Raw genomic sequence first — 18,062 nt, forward strand, 5'->3', positions numbered from 1 at the left:
CCTGGCCCACCAAGTGAAACTACATGTGCCAGGAGAAAGCTCTTGCTGCAAGAAAAAGCTTTAATTCCAGCTTTCCTGAATTGTTCCTTTAATTCCAGCTTTCTTTTCCCCAGTGTTAGACCCTTAATATTCAGCTGGACAAGATGCTGCTGCTACTAATTCACTTTCCCCAACAGTGGGCAATGTCTGTGCTCTTGGGGTACAAAAAGCCCATTAGGAAGTAAACCTAAAAATAACAACAATGTTACTTCAAAAATCCACGTCATTTAACTGCTGGATTTTTAAAAACTAGAATTCATATTCCTTTTACGCATCTTAATTACACATGATATTGTTTCTGCCTCCTGAATATGCATCTTTAAGCTTCAATGTCAACATAAAGACTGGTCCAGCTATGCAATTACAGCACTTTTGCTTCTGCAAATATTCCCATGACCTACATCACAGAAAGAAAAAACTCTGGCAGGTGACCCAGTTACTACAGACTTGGTCAGTTCAGGACTTCACACTTGCAACACAGTTAAAACCTTATTTGCAAAACAGCACTGCTGTAACTGGTCAAGTGGAAAACCATGTGACCTGACATGTTTTTAATTGTAACGTAGAGAGAAGTTTTAATTTACATAGCCTAGGACTAACTTCTACTTCTGTTCTGATGCCAGAGGACACCAGAAATGTAGGAAGTGAACACCAAAATAAAATAAAAAAAAAAAAGAAAGGCAGCTGCTTGGATAATTTACTCAGACAATTACTGTCTCATCATTACCATCCCTGCTTGGAAGAATGTTTACTAGCGCCCCTAGAAGAAGAATGGAAAAATAAAATTAAATATATAGCTGGATGGAACCACAGAATAAATTATATTTAGCATAGCAATTACAGTTTCTCCCAGACTATATGCATTATGAACAACCTATATATGTGTGGTCAACAACCCTGCCCTCATAAACATCCCTGTAATTAATTTGAAATAACAAAAACCTGGGGTAAATAAACATAGTGTTATTTTGGTCCCTTTAACAGAGTGTTTGGCTCCTTAACTATACACAGATACTTGATTCACCACAACTGATGAAGCAGAAGTCTCCAGCCAGGAAAGAAGAGGAGGACTCAGCCGTGCCAGGGATGAAGGTGGTGGCAAGAACCTCCTAAAATAATAAAAAAAACCCAAATTGATTATGGTTTATGAAAACAATACACAGCAAAGCAGCCACTGCTTAACTAAAGGTTACTAAAGGGTTGTTTTTTTCCACTCCATAACAGCAACCATTGCCATTCTATGCTCTAGCCATCCTGTCCACTTCTCTTTTGCAATATCCTCCCCTCCATAAGTCTCTAACCCACGATTCTTTCAACTTTTGCAAGAGATCCTGGCTGTCCTCCAACCCAGAGCTTCCCAATGCTGTGTGCACAGCACTGCTTTGTGAACAGATGTTTGGTATCTCCATAAATTCCTGTCCTGGCCCAGTGAGATGGAGAGGAGCCACAATTCTCTGTGGCTGATGGAGGGTGTCTCCATCTTGGCTCATAACACGCTTAAGCAGAGACTGAACAAGATTTATTTGGGAAATCTGGGAATATTCACGCTCCTAAAGCTGAAGGGATGGGGTATGCCAACTTCCCTCGACTGAGTGTTTCTTCTACCTTTAATTGAGGAGATTTAAGCAACTCATGAAGCAACAGCACATTTTTGGGTGCTGGAGTGATGCTCCTTGTGTGTGTTCACTGCACTGAACAAGCTTTGATTCCAGGAATAAGTTTATTAAATTTGGGGTCAGGCAATAACACATTCATAGCACTACAGTTAAGAGTCAAGAACCCAGTCACACCCCTCACTTACAGGCAATGCTTCCACTTGAGTTGACTGTAATTTTGTCTGAGTGATAAAAGTCCACAGCCCTGCAAACAGAATATTCATTTAGGTATTGTAAGGGAGATGGCTTTGAGCAACTTGCTGTAAACTCTGTCACAATATACCAGTTCACATACATAACATTCATTTCTTTTTTAAATAAGGACTTACATTTAGTGTTCATTCATTTTTTTGTAGAGATGAGTAGTAACTCCTTAGAAAATATGTCACCATTTTTTTTTTTTTTTCAGTTCTACTACTGGGAATTATCCGGATTTCTCCCAATCAACCTCACTCATTCCCACAACAGTAAGACATAAGAACTTACCTAGCAGCACTTAGCAAGGTGTTAACTTGGATCTGACAGTCCCCCTGCTGTGCTAAAATTCTTAGTGGGACTTTTTTGTGGGGAAACAAAAATAAGCGGGAAACAGATTTGTGATTATTTTTTTTTTCTTCTTAAGTCAAGGTCTGAAAAGAAAAGTTGTTTAATTTGCAAGCTTATAAAAAAACCAACAAGAACAGTGGGCTAAAACAAATATAGTGGCTTTAAAAAAAATAAATAAAAAAAGAGTCAGAGGTTGGTGTCAGTTTTAGTCTCTAGAAATAGTTACCAGAGTCCTTATAACAGTCCTTAGCCAGATACAGTAACTGTTCAGTACTGGGAATCCCCACTGCAGACACAGACAACTTGACTGAAGAAAAAGGGTCAAACAACACAATCTCACACGTTCAGGGAACTTGGCTTCAGTTTCTGGTATTAGCCACAAAATTTCTGTCTGACCCTTCATACATCTCTACGCCTTAGATTCCTCATCTCTTAAAGTGGATTTTTAAAAAAAAAAAACAAAACAAAAAAAAAACAAAAAAAAAACAAAAAAAAAAACTTCTCAGAAAAATTGTAAAGACTTATTAAGTGTTAAAAAAGATTTTAACACAGTGTAAGGGTAAGTCTTGGAAAAAAGGAACTTCTGGTGGGCACTCTGGTTCATCCCCTGCCCAGTTATTTTGGATAAGAAGTCACCTTAAACACTGGCATTAGTGGCATCCGTTACTTAACAAATAGATCATCATCCCATGGGTTGTTTGTCAACAAAAGCTCTTAAGTAGCTGAAAACCAAAACAATCTAAGCTAAACAGGTTGACTGAGAACAGACTGAAGTTCACATAGAAGCAGAAGCTGATGAAATCAGGTCTTGCTTAGAAGTCACTGAGAACCTGTGGTTAGTTTCTACCCCGTAGCCTTAAACTTTTCTAAGTAGTGGCTTTGCTTTTGTTTGACGTTTTTAGACCTTTGCACGAGGACATACAAAAGTGCAGCAGGGTTTCCCCACTGACATCACAGCCACCGAAATCAGGAGTGACCTTTAAGGCTGAACAAGATTTGAGTTTGAACCTACAGACCTCTCTTTGAGCTCCAGAGTTGGGCTTCTGGACAGTCCATCTCAGTTTACTTGTTACTGAAAGGCAAACTCAAAATAACTTGAAATAAGCAGAGTCTGGAGAACATTGAGATATTACCTTTACTGAATTTTCCCCACCTGAAGTCACAACATGTATGAAGGGGAGAGAAAATTAACATGCTGTTGATTACTCATTTCTGTAAGAGGAATGTTATTTAGTTAGTCAACTGATTGATAATTTTTTTTTTTAAATGTACCAAACATTTACTCTGAATGACAGCACAGCAAACATCTCTGTACTTACACAACTTACCACTTGGTGTAAGCCAGGATTTATTTAGTGGGTGAACAGGAGAGGGAACAGAAACAGGGGATTCCCTGGCCTTCTCATTCCTCGTACTTCACTGTTTGCAACATCGTCATTTTCCTCAAAATACCATTCCCAGGGGTGTGTTTTTGTCCCACTTGATTTTAAATAAATTACTGCAAACCTATTGCTCCAGAAAAAATACTGTTCCCACGATCTTCCTATTGTTTCGTGACCTGACAAAATCGAGTATTTTATTTTTTGGGTAAATGCTCTGAGGAAAAGCCACACTGGGTTGCTTTTCAGACTCTCCCAGCAGCCCTTATCTAAACAGCAGAAAAAGTACAGTCTCGGTTAAAGACCTGTAAAACCACTCAAAATGAGTGGAGAAAATTAACACGGGCTACACCATCCAGGCAAAACCAGAAGTGAATGTGATGACCAGTTACAGGCCTTGCAAGAAATACTTGAAGACTTCTGGTTTCATAAATAAAATTCAGAATCAGGACCAGCTTTCAGTTTGCTGACAGTCTAATGCCTGTTTCGTTTTAGGAGAGCAGAAAATGTATAGACTTCAAATAGCTGGTACTTCTTTAGTTTAGTTATTAGAAACCTCTGTTGTATTGCTCACTAAGGCAGGGTTATGTCCTCCTGCTGAAGGAGTGGAAAAGGCTGTACATCATAAAATGTAAATTCAGCATCAAACACATAAGAAAGGGAAAAACAACCTGACAAAAATCACAACTAACATCATTCCACAGCAGTGCTGAAGGCGTAGGGCCAAGCACTTACACATCAAGTGGTTCACTAAACCTCAGCTTTTCTTCTTTGCATGCAAGCACTGAGACAGAATATGTGTGATAAGTCTCTGTTCTGGCCAAGTGGCCACACTGGAAAAACAGAGCAGAATTAAAATTCAAACTGCACGGATAAAAGCAATTCTAACTTTAGCACCTACTTGCTACAGCATTACCTCTCGTTTTATTTATAACATATTACCTTCAACACACTTTGTTGGTCATGGCTAGTCAACACTTCCTGTTTTAAGGCCACATTTTCAGTTACTCCCAGCTTGCCAAAACCTTTTCTTTGGAGCATGATTACACATATTGCCCCCTCCAGATTATTTTGGTAGGAAAAACAGAACAAACATGACTCAGTCATTTCTAAGAATGATCACGGGGAACATATGTTTTAATTATATTCAAAGAATTCTTACAACAGCTTTCAAGAAACTTCTGCACATTTTAGAAACAGGGACATGAAATTTAGCAAGGAGGCTGTGCTGGTGTCACTACTGGGAGTTTTTGCTCTTCCTCTGAAAGGACACACAGAACTTGGCACATGTTGAATCTTTTATAAGACTGACCTCGCACATGCTTACCAGACTTGCTTTTAGTGGCCAAAATTTTCAGCTTTCTCTCCATTGCACAGACATGCAGAGAGTGAGCTGGATGGTCCCCACAGCAGGCAGCTGATTGCCAGGCTGCCACACACTGAAACTCAAACAGGGTAGTAGGTTATTTCTCCCCTGGTTTCGGGACTCCCGGGATTTTTACTCATCGTCACCGAATAATGTATTACCTTGGCTCAGATTCAGAGGGAGAAAAAGATGGATTCAGGTGAGAAAGGGAAATGTGAATTATCAGAGAGAAAAGAAGACAGGCAGGAGCACGAGATCAGAAGAAATGAAAAAAAGATGAGGGGTGAATAAGAAGCAAGGTTGGGAGAAGACAGCGGGAGGATTCAGACAGTGTCTTCCCAGCAAAGAGGAACTGCCCAGTCCTCTTTTGGTCCTAGTTTGATTTTTCTACCAATCTCCTGAAGGTCAGACAGCTGAGAGGTTAACAGTATTTTCTGGAATAAGAGAAAAATCAGCCCCCAGGCTACTGCTTTGTTAAGATCCTTCCAGAAAAATACACAAGGTGCAGCAGCCGGGAGCCCACACTGACCAACCTGCTGGGAGACAGCAAGGAATGCTCAGCATCCCACCACTCGCTCCCCATTAAGGGTGGGAAACACCCCACTGTGCTCCAGTTGGCCTGGCAGGTCTCAGGGAAAGCAGGGAACAGCAGAGCCAGGCTGGAAGCAGGGGGCTGTGGTGGCTCCCCAGGATGGTGGCCGGGGTGGGAGCAGGCCAGGGCTGTTCCCAGGAGGAACCCTGGGAGCGCTGCAGCGACACCATCGCGGTACACGCAGCCCTCGAACCCCCCCACGGGCTGGGGGCAGGAAACCCACCCACAGCTCCCCTTCCATCCCCCCGGGGAAAGGGGCTCGCAGCACCCACAGCCACACCGGTGGGTGGAGGCAGAAGGCATCAGCCCACCGGGGTGCTCCTGGGGCAGAGGAAGGTGCCTGTTTGCCCACAGGAGCGAGTTCCTGCTCTGACAGAGGTTCCCCCCCCCTTGGATTCCCTCCAGCCCAGGGTGGTTTTCAGCCCCTCGGGCTGCTCCCCACCACCACGGCTTTTCACTTACTGGAATGATGCACAGGACCACACTCTTTATAAGAAGTGTGATGAGGTAATCACAAAAACACAGCCAGGAGTTTTTGCTGGTGTTTTGAGGCTGAACAGCTTATGTCACTTAAGCATTACATAAAGGCAGCGTTAATAGGCCCCCCTCCCTCACAAAGTTAAGGTTACATAACTTCAAGATACCTTTTTCCCCCCTTTGCTTTTTCCTCGTTAAGGCAAAAAGTAAGTATTCTATTACTTTCTCTCTTAGTTTCTACAGGAAAATCAATTGCTCCAGCCAAAACAGGTGACTTCACGTGAACTGCTTCTCTGCTTGTACCTAACAGGTAAAAAGCACAGATGTGAATTCCTGCAAGGGAATTTCTTGCTCAGAGTTACAATTTCAATATAGAACTGCTCCTCTTTAAAGAGATGGAGCACACAGTCCTTGTCTCAAGTCACACATACATCAACCAGCTAAGAAAGGTAGAAAAGAGCAACATCTGCAGGAAGTCTGACATCAAAGAGCCTCCCTCACTGAGTCTTTATGCAGGAGTAACTTCCCTTTCAGTCACTTTAACAGAGGACTTGCTCCATAAACAAAGGAGAACGTTTAAGGTTAATAAATTTGAACTTTATTTACAAATTAATTACAGCTGAATTCTAATCTGCAGAGTCCTGGGGCAGTATCAAACTTCTGCAACATCCAGGGAAACTCCAAAACACTGACATCACTTAACATCACACTTGACATCTTATATGTCAAGATACATTAAGATAAGACGTGTAATTCACCAATGGATCAAGTCTGAGAAACTAGTAACCTAAATTCTTCCTGAATGTTCTTCTTAAAACCCTGAACATTCTTCTTAAAACCCTAAGAGGGATGGGGTGGGGGAGAAATAAAAGAAAAAGAGCAATTAGAAGATAACAATAAAGCAAGAGTAAAATATAAAGATTTGTGTAAAGGCATATATTTTGATATCCATTAGTTGGGTTAGTTTAGTTTGAGAGTAGCTGCATAAGTGCATGTGCTTATGGGAAAAAAAAAAAATCAGCCCTTAGACAGCCTTGGAATACTCAAGTGGAAGAATTTAAAAGCATGGGAATATTACAGGATCGTAGACTACTACAAAACACTTCCCATATTTGTTTTGCTGTTTATCTTATCACCTACTTCAGCTTTAATTCCTTCAAATCCACGACAGGTTTGTGTTTACACAGGTGCTGAAGTTGTAAACCTACTGTAGCTACTACAGACCTGGCAATATTTGAATACCACTGCTTTAAAACACATCACAGAACTGAGGCGACCATTTCACAAACCCAAGGTGTAGTTCTGCTAAAAGCTACTGAAGTAATATGGGTTCTGTTTCTTAATTTTAACCTGTGACTAAACCTAAGCCTTGTAGTCTAAGTTTTGGAGAGGAGAGGAAAGAATAAGACCTCTCAAACCCACTAAGGCCAATTTCTAAGAGATAAGTTGCACTTGGAGCAAGCTGGAAACCAGAGGTAATAAGGAAAAAAAACAAGTAGATTGTGATAAATACAGTCATGCTTTTTCCACAAGTTTGGAATACTTGCAGCAGGAGGAATGCTAAACAATCAAGACAACATACATGCCACCTTATTTCTTTATAGTCCTTCAGTCTTGTCACTAAGGTTTTAGGTGGGTACTTAAGATGTTTACAGCTCTTTAAGCCAAGCAAGTAATTTTAAAAGAATTCTGAGCTATCTGTTGTCCACATGGCAAACTGGGACTTCAGCTGTCAACAGTTTGCAAACTGCACAATTCCAAGGGCATTAAATCCAAACATGGACACCCCAGAAGCAGGAAAGCAGTGTGTTCCTATTCTCCTCAGATTTCCCCCAGCATGGCAGTTTAGTGCTGGACTCGGCAGTGTTAGGTTTAGGTTGGAAAAGACCTTTAAGATAGAATCCAACCATAAACAAGTCTATGCCATTATCATTTTGTAGAACATTTTTTTTTCTGGCACTGCCTTCCTCCTGTCCCTTAAAGTTGGTTTAGTTGTTTAGACTTTTTAAGCAGATCACATGCACTAAAAAAAAAACCAAACAAAAAGAGACTGAAGATTTTAAATTTTGCTTTCAAGACAGTATTTTACAGGACATACAAAAATACTCTAGGAAAAACAACTTACAGGGTCATTTACAAAAACACCACATTAGAAAGACATTACAAGAGACAAGGAGCATAATATTTGTTCCATAGGATCAGAGTTTCTCCCCACCCCTCAAACCTCAAAAACCCCAATGCACTTAACTGGGTAAGCAGTGTTATCAGCTTACAGAACCAGACTTAAGGCTACTAGAGGTTTTCATGTAAGCATTTAGACCAGCTTCCAGGGTTTATCTGAAACCACTTTCTGCATTGCCACTGGCTTTCCACCCTGCAGGTGGGCACGAGTGTCACAACAGCCTCAGCTGTTGCAATGTCTCAGTGCATCTTCAGCTCTGTGTTCAGGGTTTGGCTTTACTACCCAGTGACAAGAAAAAGCCTCTCAAAGTCTCATCTTGCAGCAGTCTTAAGATTAAAAAAAAAATGCATCAGATAACACACAGCACAAGACATGCCTATCATCTCCACACCTTGGACAGAATCCTCTGCTGCATTTCCTTCAACAATTAAATTATTTGTGGGCCTCCATGGGAGGCAATACCTGTGCAGGGCATGGCTGTGCTAGACAGAGGAAGGCTGAGAGCCCAGGAAGCTGAGCACCATCGTGGCAGAGGCACAGGAGCACAGGTGCCAAATGGGAAAATAATTTAAGGTAAGAACAATACATGCACATGAATTAGGAAAGCACAAGGGAACACAGGCACCTTCAAACACACTTGAAAACACAACGTGGTTGCAGCAACCAGTTGACCCTGCTGACATTCTGAATTCAAGCCACAGGACAGGTTGGGTTTTTCTGGCTGTTTCAAAAGCTGGTGGCAGTTGAGACTTTTTAAAAAGCTAATAGTTACAAGCATATGCAAAGAGCAATTCAAAAGGAGACAAGCATCTAACACCAGCATAAAACCATGACTTCAACTGGTTACAGTAACTTTTCACGCTTTGTTAGTAACTACAACACACATTCCATCAAGAAGGAATTATTCCTCTTCACCTGGGAGATACACCAGTTACCCATTAAGGGTAAGTTTGATGGATCTTTTAACAATACGAATGCTATTTGTTGGAACAGGAGATGAAGAATCTGGTAGTTCTTTACTGGAAAGCCTCTATAAACATACAAAAATATGCCAGAGGAAAAGAAAAAAAAAAGGGGGAAATTTTAAATTAATCAAGGAATTTTAAATTAATTCAGAAGTAGCAGCAGATAAACCCTTTCCTAGCTGAATATGCTTTAGGTACCAAAATAATATGGCCCAAACCCCTTTTTCAGAGATCTTGTTTTTTTCCACCACACCACTTGTTTAATTAGCATCAGATACAGAAGAAGAGCCTTTTCCCCCCTGCACAGTTCTTTTCTTGTATCAAAGACAACTCCTGATGGGAACTGAAATTAGTTGCAAGTTGCTCAACAGCTTTAATAGAGGAAGCTGCCATTTTTCTCAAATCCATGGATCAGGGAAACTGTCTCTACTGTCCAGATGACTTCCAGTCTTACAACCCTCAAATTCACAACATTTTACATGACACAGAACAGTTAAAGGCACCTATAGACTTCAAAGCTTCCAGGTCTCATCACAGAAATACAAGTACTGATAACAGTACAAAAAAAACCCCCAAATCAGGACACAAATTGTCAGTGTTTGAGGACACAGAAACATGTTTTTTCAAGTTCAACAACTTGGAAGCTCTGGCTTCACTTCTGTGAGTAAACCTGGAAGGTCACTGTTCAGATATTTAATTTGTTGGAAGCATGACCTTACCAACTACTTCAAACCCCCAAGTTTACAGGGATTAATGTTCTATAAATCTTTGTACATAAAATAGAAATGCTAGTTCTGCTTTACCTAGGAATACAAAAGCACAATAAATACCTGTGATCTTGATGTGATCACTGGAATCTGCATGGATTTTCCATCAAGGACACCCTAAAAAAAAAAGCCAGAAGGGATTTGTGAGGCAGCATTGCCAACTTCATGATGGAGAGGCAGCAAGTTCTGGCAGCTGGGATACTTTAAATCATTCCTGCATTGACAACCTCCACCTCCTGGGGTGGGTTTAGGCATTGTGAGGCCCTAAAAGCACACAAACAGTGCTTCAGGTATTTCAGCCTCTACCAACAAGATCTCATGTTGATTTGAGGGTGTGCCCTCAAGAGTTTATGCTTCAATAGCAAGCTAGACAAATAGCAAAGCTCTTTATCTTCCCTTGGAGAGGCCAAATGCTTTAGTCTTTATGGCAGTTTTGCATCAGGGAACAGAGTGGTTTTAAAAAAGAAAATAAAAAGATACTACTAGACACTACCACATCATCTAGCAGTAACCTTTAAAAGACAGGGCAGCCAGGTGCAATATTTGGGAAATGAAGACTGAAATAAGCTAAACCAAAAAGCCTATTTTTGTTTCCATCAGTAGATGTGCCAAGTATTTATGTGAGGTACTCTAGGTACCAGACCACTCAGCTTTTCAGTTAGTCCACTAACTGAAGTGAAATCACTTTAAACTTACATTTTTTGCAGCTCTCCTCCTCCCATCTTGAGGACATCCGCTTCCTGTGAAATCTGAATCCCAGACGTTCAGCTGGAAGAACAAAATACACAGACTCAAAATAATTGCTGTGCCAAAATTACCTTCGTATCTGAGTACTGCCTCTACTCAGCACATTAAATGTCACAGCAGCCATTCTTAAAAGAGCATTTATACAAGTCCACCATTACCCCTCTGGAATCTCAAGCCTCTCAAAAAGTGTTAGCTACCCAAACCTTGAAATCTGTACTTGCAATATTTAATACCAGATAACAGTTCTGCAAGTTGATTCTTTACAAGTGTCAAAATGGAGGGTTTTTTTTTTCTACTTATTCTTTGCCTGTGCCTCAAATCAGAGGTCAAGACACAAGAACAGCTATTTAAGATTTACATGCAGCAATAAACCAAATCGAGCATTAATCTAAAGGTTCCACAAGACCAAGATTTAACAAGCAACTCCACACTCATTTCAGCAGTAGAATGACCTACTGAGTTGGCTGCTGATTTCTAAAGCAGCAAAACTATCAATAGGCATTCAAAAAGCATCTGCCAGAACCAGATTAGCTCACACTTTTACAGTTATAAGATTCATAACTTCATTTGGAGATCAATTTTTTCTGTACTAAGAACTGCTTCCAGATGAGACAGTTCATTCAGCAATTGGTCACTGCAGTGATAGATAAGCACAGTAGTATTTAGAGACCTTGGCACCAGATGAGAAACACTCATTAAGTGCCAGATCCTGAAAAAATGTTGTTTAGTAGCTATATGTTATATTCAAGACAATTTCTCACATGTACATCCTGGTAAAAACGATAATTATGCTTAAATTTCGATTCCCAAATCCACTGGGGATGTATAAACGCATTTCTTTTCAGTTAATTTATTCTACATCAGTGATTAGTGCTACTTCAAACCCTTGGCCTAGCCCCCCTTCCTTGCCTTTTCTCCATCTATGGCTTTTTGGGGGCACTCTCCCGGTGTAGGTAGACGAGATACTTTAGAGGTTGGTGAATAATGTTGTTTGGGTGAAGCACTCTTAGGATCCGTGATTAGAGTCCCACTTAATTTATGGTGTCCTTGGACAAAACACGTTCTGAGCTGAGAAACTGTGTTATATCCTGGAATGGTGCAACCAATTGGAGGTCCCGATGTTCTTAGTGCAACTGAAGCCTCCATTTCTGCAGGAGACACCTGGCTTTTAGAGTTTGGCCACGAAATTAAAGACTGCATTCCACATACCACTTCAAATACATACTTGGGTCAGTCACAGGAATGCAGAGTCCCTTAGACGTTGATGGCTCAGCTACACTGTTGGCACCACTACAACTCTGACATGCAACATTTCTATAAAAGTCAAACACTAGAGTTACAAAGTGCTGGTTTGTGAAATGCTACATATCTCATTTCCAGAACGTTCACGCTTGCACAGACCTTCTTAGCTTGTTATCACAGCTCTATTAAAAAAAACACAAAGTCATAGGCCGTGTGGGTAGGACAAGATCATCATTCTGCTGAACTTCAGGCCACAGATTTAAACTGCAGCATCTCCTTCAGTGTTTTCCCAGGTTAGTCTATCCAGCACAACTGTGCTGCTTTTCTAACTAAGCATTTGTATCTGCTCTACCCAGATGTGCAACACGAGTTTTTGCTTATTTTTCTTTTTTCGTGTGACTCCTACAGAACCAAACTGTCTGAACACAGCAGGCATCACACATCTGGTAGGACTGGGCAATTACTCTCAGGATTACACATTCCTCCTGTGCTGAAATAGTTTATGGATAAACAGACTTCCCAGGAATTCTCCCCAGACACTTTTACTGCCCCAGTTCTCATAGCACTCCACTTATTCAGAAGCAGCTCTAGTGTTTCTGTGACCAAGATCAGTCCTTCCTTAATCCACTTGGCACTAACTGCACTTTTTGGTAGAAAGAACAGGTACTTCCACATAAAATACTCGAGCTTCAAGTTACACACTAACCAATGAAGATTTTTATTCAAGACTAAATTTCCCTGGTGTCAAGTTCTTCATTCCTACGTGTTCACGTACATTAAGATTATTTTTTTCCAGGATTTCTTCAACCTGCCTCCAACCACGTGCCCAAAGGAGATTCCAGCTTTGTTCCTCAGAGCCCTCCACACGTTTACAATCCACAAACAAGAAACCCTAGGCTTCATTTACACTGTGACTCAGTTAAAAGCAGCTTCTCCACAGTTCTCAGGTGATGGCACTAACCTTTCTGTCTCTGCTGTAGAGGTGTCCAATTTGGATATCTTATTTAACAAAGAGGAATTAGATGGTGCTCTGGAGTCTCTGTCTTTGGAACTGCCCGAACAGCTTTCCCCTAAAGATGACCTTTTGCACTGAAGTCCACTATTGCCTTGACTAATATCTGACACTTTTTGCTGAAATGACAGGTAAAAAATAAATCAAGTCTTCAAGTAATTATTAAAGGAAAAAAAAAAATTTAATTACCGAAAGAGCCAAATTTTTATTATACCTTCTTTCTTTTCTGTAAGGTTTCTGCTGGCAAAAAATAATGCAGTTGCTTTCTCTTCACATAAGTTGCCTCAATCTTCATGCCTTCCTTTAGGATGTTGAGGGCACTGGCCTGCCTGTAGACTGACATCAAACACAGAATTTTAGCTTGCTGGGGATGTTGGAATTAGGTTTCTTTAGGAACATGTTTGTCCTTGACCATTAGATTTCTGATTGAGAATAGACTCAGAGGACTTTCTGAATCACCCCATTTGTGCACAGCTGAGGAGAGACCAGGCACTTCACTCAACATTCAGAATAATTTTTAATTTGGCATTTACAGTGGTGATTGTGGGTTTTTTTCCCATAACAGTTCTGTAGCATCGTGCAACTTCTCAGCAGTTCAGATGTCAAAATTCTGTCCAAGTAAGCAAGACTGGATTTTAGGGACATCTGATTTAGCAGACTCACTACAATTTGAACAGGTTTTTCTGAACAGCCTTTTACCAACTGGAAAATGTTGTAATGGCACAACAGTTATTACAGAATTAAGTCACATTTAGATAAGCTTATCTAACTGGACTATCATGAGTGTAACTGGAAAGTCAGCTTACTAACAAAGAGTGGGAATCAAAGTCAGGACATGCAGCAAAAAGGCTTATAAGTCTTTCTACAGGAGGTCTAAAATAAAACAAAAGCACAAACATGGACATACACACCAACATGGATAGTTCCTCCAAAATAAATTCAAAATTTTTTGATGCAAAAGGGAAATAAAGGTCTCTGAGCAAAAGCACTCCAGTGAGCCTTATATCCTTGAGCTCATCAATTTGAAATTAATCCTTGCCCTCTAAAAATATTCTCTCAGAGTCAAGGCACATGGTAACAGCTTTCTAGCACATAACTACTGGTCATGCCCACATTTACCAAAGGATTTCACACTTCTCAAGTGTGAAATCAGAAAGCCTTTTCTGTTCAATTCTTCCTGGATTTTGGTGCTATGGATAAACTCCAACAAACATTTAAAGGATTTCAGTGTTTGGAACTTTGTCCAAACACATTTGTAACTTCAGAAAAATAGCCCAATTCTCTTATTCTTAGGCCTGAGCCTAAGCAAACATGCACTTCTGAAAGGTACAAGAGCAGCCAGCTTGGGAAGAATTAAACAGGTTGTGGGAAAGAACTATACTTTCAACTTCTCACCCCAAACTCCTTTATTTTAGCATTACCTTACAGCACTTGTACTAATTTATTTTTGCATCTATCAAAAGTAGTGAAGAGAATATGAACATGAAAATTTACATGCAAGACAGGAAGTAATTACAACTGAGGGACTTTCACACTTCTGGGATCATGTCATCCACAAACTGTTGTCTTGGAAAAATACCATCAACAGGCATTAACAACTCAGAGCTTGAAACAGTGAATTTACATTTTCAAAGTTCAGCAGCTGACTCCTGTTTTTCAACATGTGTAGCTACCCCCAGAAAATGGACATCTCCTGGCTTCACATCTGACTGTTCCCTTCAGGAAAAGCAGTTCCTGAACTGCTTTTCCTGGAACTTACTTACCCCATGATCTACAGAACTGTTATTTCACATGTGGTACACTGTGTGTGACTAACACACACTTCTGTTTCAACATGGACTTCGACAAAGTGTCAACACATTATGTTTTTAAAGCCAATCTATATGTTGCTCTCTACAGGAATATTTAGTGCCAGGGGGAAGCCCAGTTCACTTTGTGAAGGAATTTCCACCAGAAAATAAAGAAGTAAACCCGTGTCTAGAGCAAAACAGAGGCTTACCTGTGTCTGTGAACGACTGTATCCCATGGGTTAAATCAACATTAGTCTTCTCTGCACTTTCCACTTTCTTAAACACAAGTCCAAGAAACCACATTGACACATACCCATTCCTAAAAAGACAGATTCACAAACCTGATGTGGGCACAGGTGCCAGCTATTTGGATTCTAGTACACTCTAGTTGTATGCAGCAGTTAAAGATTAGAGCCAGACCACACTGAAGTTCTCAGAGTTCCTTCTCCCTTCTTTAAAAAGACCTTACGTGCTCAGGGCCCTGTTAGTGAACAAACCTACAGAACACACCCAACACCTCTCACCCGTGAGCTGAGGTGAACGAATATAAATAAATAAGTTACAATAAATTGGCCAAACTGTACTTCAGAAGAGCAAAGTAACAAAACTCACTGTTTATAGAGATTTTCATTGCCAGGGAAAGACTGTGGTTGTACATGTGCAATAGTTATAAACTCATTCCTTTCCAAGTTTCCAACCAGCACACGAATTTTAGACTCCACAAGGCCAATCCTGATAAGAACAAGAGATGTTTATTCATTTTTAACTGTGTCCAGCACATCACTTAGATGCCTTTTTGTATTGCAATGTTAACCTATCAATAAGCTGAGCAGATAACTAGATCTGTATATCTTTATATGAGATGTTTCCAGTGACATTCAAGCTTTTGTTTCTAAAGACAAAGATAAGTAAGTTTAAGATGTACTCTTAACAGTTCAGATACAACATTTCCACCTATAATCTATGATAAAAATAACAAGGAGCAGATCCCAGCACTTCTGGCTGCATTTTTAAGTGCAGCAAACCCCCTTTTTACCCCAAGGATCAAAGAGAAGAGTGGTTTAGAAAAGGCTCAAGCACAACTGTGCAATTACACCCAAGTAAACATGCAGTTCTTTCGGCAGATTGATCAGTGAAAACGGAAAAATAGAATTATTTTAATAAAGAAATGATCTAGCCAACAGTCTCATCAGAATCTTCCCCAAGAAATCAACCGTGGCCATGAGGGCTTTAATTCCAATAAAGTCCTGGTATTTTACCCTTTTACCTAAAACTCTAACTTTAAAAGCAGTCAGAAATCTGCCTGTTATTCAAAAGCATCTTATGCTGATGAATAACAGAGGTGTGCTATCCCCAAATCCATACAAGAGCTGGTGAACTAAACTTGTTCTTATAGCAAACTGGAGCAAGTTTATCTTCTGATTTTTAGTTTTCCCAGCAAAACTTGAAAATTTGCCTCCTTTTTTGTCACTGCAAAACCATCAGCTCTTATCAGAGACAGAACTTCCCTTGTCTCTACTGAAACAATAAGCTTTGTTCACCTGAGAACATTTCACATTAAGAATTATTTGGCCCTCTGCCCATACACCTTGCTGTACATAGCTGTGACTGACACCGAGCTGCAGCTGACAGGATTTTTTAAGTGAATGTATTAGAAAGCTCAGATAAAAGGTGTTACTTATTAGAGCTATTTTTAAACATTAAGCTATCTTTATAGATGGCACAAGAATCATTTGATTTAAAGCACAAGCCAAGCTTTTAAGTTAAACTAAGGTGCCCTCAGAACGGGGGTCTCTTACGGAGAAGTGTTTTGCAAGCAAGCAAAGTACTAATTTTTTGACAAAGAAACACCTTGAAAAGTTAATAACACACATTACAGTGCCTTAATTCCTCACATTTCCCCTTATTTCAAGATTCACAGTTAGTCAGCACATTCCCAGAAGTTACTGTTGGCATATCTCCCTTCACTGAAGAAAAGTAGGTCTGGAATAGGCTGACAACACACCAGTGCAATCTACTCCTTAACTAAACACTACATTAAGTAAAACTATTTATGCAACCAAGTCTAAGACTCTAGAACAGTGGTCTTCAAAGTGGGGGGTGGAAGTGTATTCCATGCCTAGTTGCATAATTAAATACTTCATTTGTTAATACAATTAACAAAAATAAAGTGCAACATCAAATTGAGTTTCAGCTATGAACTGGACCCACGCCCAAAGCCAGACTTACCAGTTTAAGTGATGCTCCTCTGTAAAGGCACTAGCAGTGAGCACAATATAATGTCTAGAAGAAAAGGAAAATAAACACACTAGCTCAGGGCTTTATTCTACATTCTAAATATTAGGTGGGCTTTTTTGTTGTAAAAACAGTGTCAGTGGCATAAGACAGTTTTTCCTATCTTTTCTGTGCTTATTCTTGTCAAAATTTGTATGACTACCTCCAGTTTCTTTAAAAGAAAAAAAAAACAAACCAAAACCAAACCAAACAAACAAAAAAAAAAAAACAAACTCCAAACTGAAACACATCAATACGATCTTCTATTTAGACCCCAAGTTAAAACTCATTATGCTAACCAGGGAGTTACTTCAGGTTCAGACAACAGATTTCATACATACTTGTACTTCTGAAAGAAGTTCAGAGGTTCAAAGAGCTTCGACCAGTCCGATTTTCCTTTGAGAATCTCATCTGTAACTTCAAGACCTACAATTAAGGTTGAAAACCTTATTACCATTCTGGTTTTAAGACTATAAACTTTACAGGATTGACAGTAACTGACGGATCAAAAAGCAGGAATTCCTTTGACACATTGGTGATCTACTAAAACAGTTCATCATCAAACTGGTCTCATTGTCTGCAACAGGTGGACTTCCCAGAGACCTTATCCTAACTAAAACACCTCACTGAGCAAAACTAGCTCAGATAATGTGGTTTCAAACAGCAGGAATTATACTGCTTAGCCAGATAATAAGCATGGAAAGCACTTTACCACGTTGGAACTCCTCTACCATCACTGCTCGTGTTGATGTAGACACATTGTACGTGGAGTTCTGCTGTGGATAGGCTGGTGTGATGATGGGCATCACATGGTACCGGTCTGATGGGTTCACCTGGGATGTTACAACTTTGTTTAGCATCAGTTCAGGTCAGGAAAAAGTTTAAAAGGCTTCTGAATTCAGTGTTCACATACCCTAGGGTCCCATACTGGCAAATTAAGAAAGCTCTCTTCAAGTCGCTTCAGCAATACTGGCTTTGGCCAATCCCTGTGTAAGAAAAGCCAGCGTTTAACTGCCCATTTCAAACTCT

At 40.1% G+C, this 18,062-nt stretch overlaps 2 protein-coding genes across 2 annotated transcripts in view; both read right to left on the reverse strand.

Annotated features, from left to right (window-relative positions):
• Positions 1–1,937, reverse strand: part of REL (REL proto-oncogene, NF-kB subunit) — a 40,248-nt gene extending 38,311 nt beyond the window's left edge. Inside the window, 2 exon segments of the mRNA XM_018077593.2 lie at positions 1,064–1,148; positions 1,841–1,937. Coding sequence (XP_017933082.2) covers positions 1,064–1,148; positions 1,841–1,918 — 163 coding nt within the window. The 5' untranslated portion in view covers positions 1,919–1,937.
• A 7,192-nt stretch (positions 1,938–9,129) lies between these two features.
• On the reverse strand, positions 9,130–18,014 carry PAPOLG (poly(A) polymerase gamma). Its single transcript, XM_029961678.1, has 12 exons — positions 17,947–18,014; positions 17,746–17,866; positions 17,375–17,459; positions 16,989–17,042; positions 15,372–15,491; positions 14,969–15,078; positions 13,184–13,305; positions 12,919–13,088; positions 11,941–12,029; positions 10,665–10,736; positions 10,032–10,085; positions 9,130–9,266 (listed from the first exon to the last, which is right to left on the reverse strand). The coding sequence occupies exons 2-11, from the start codon at positions 17,837–17,839 to the stop codon at positions 10,075–10,077; spliced, it is 927 nt and encodes a 308-aa protein (XP_029817538.1). The 5' UTR covers positions 17,840–17,866; positions 17,947–18,014; the 3' UTR covers positions 9,130–9,266; positions 10,032–10,074.
• Between the last annotated feature and the right edge of the window lie 48 nt (positions 18,015–18,062).

This window comes from Manacus vitellinus, unplaced genomic scaffold (assembly GCF_001715985.3).
Source record: "Manacus vitellinus isolate BGI_N305 unplaced genomic scaffold, ASM171598v3 scaffold_38_pilon, whole genome shotgun sequence".
NCBI lineage: Eukaryota > Metazoa > Chordata > Aves > Passeriformes > Pipridae > Manacus > Manacus vitellinus.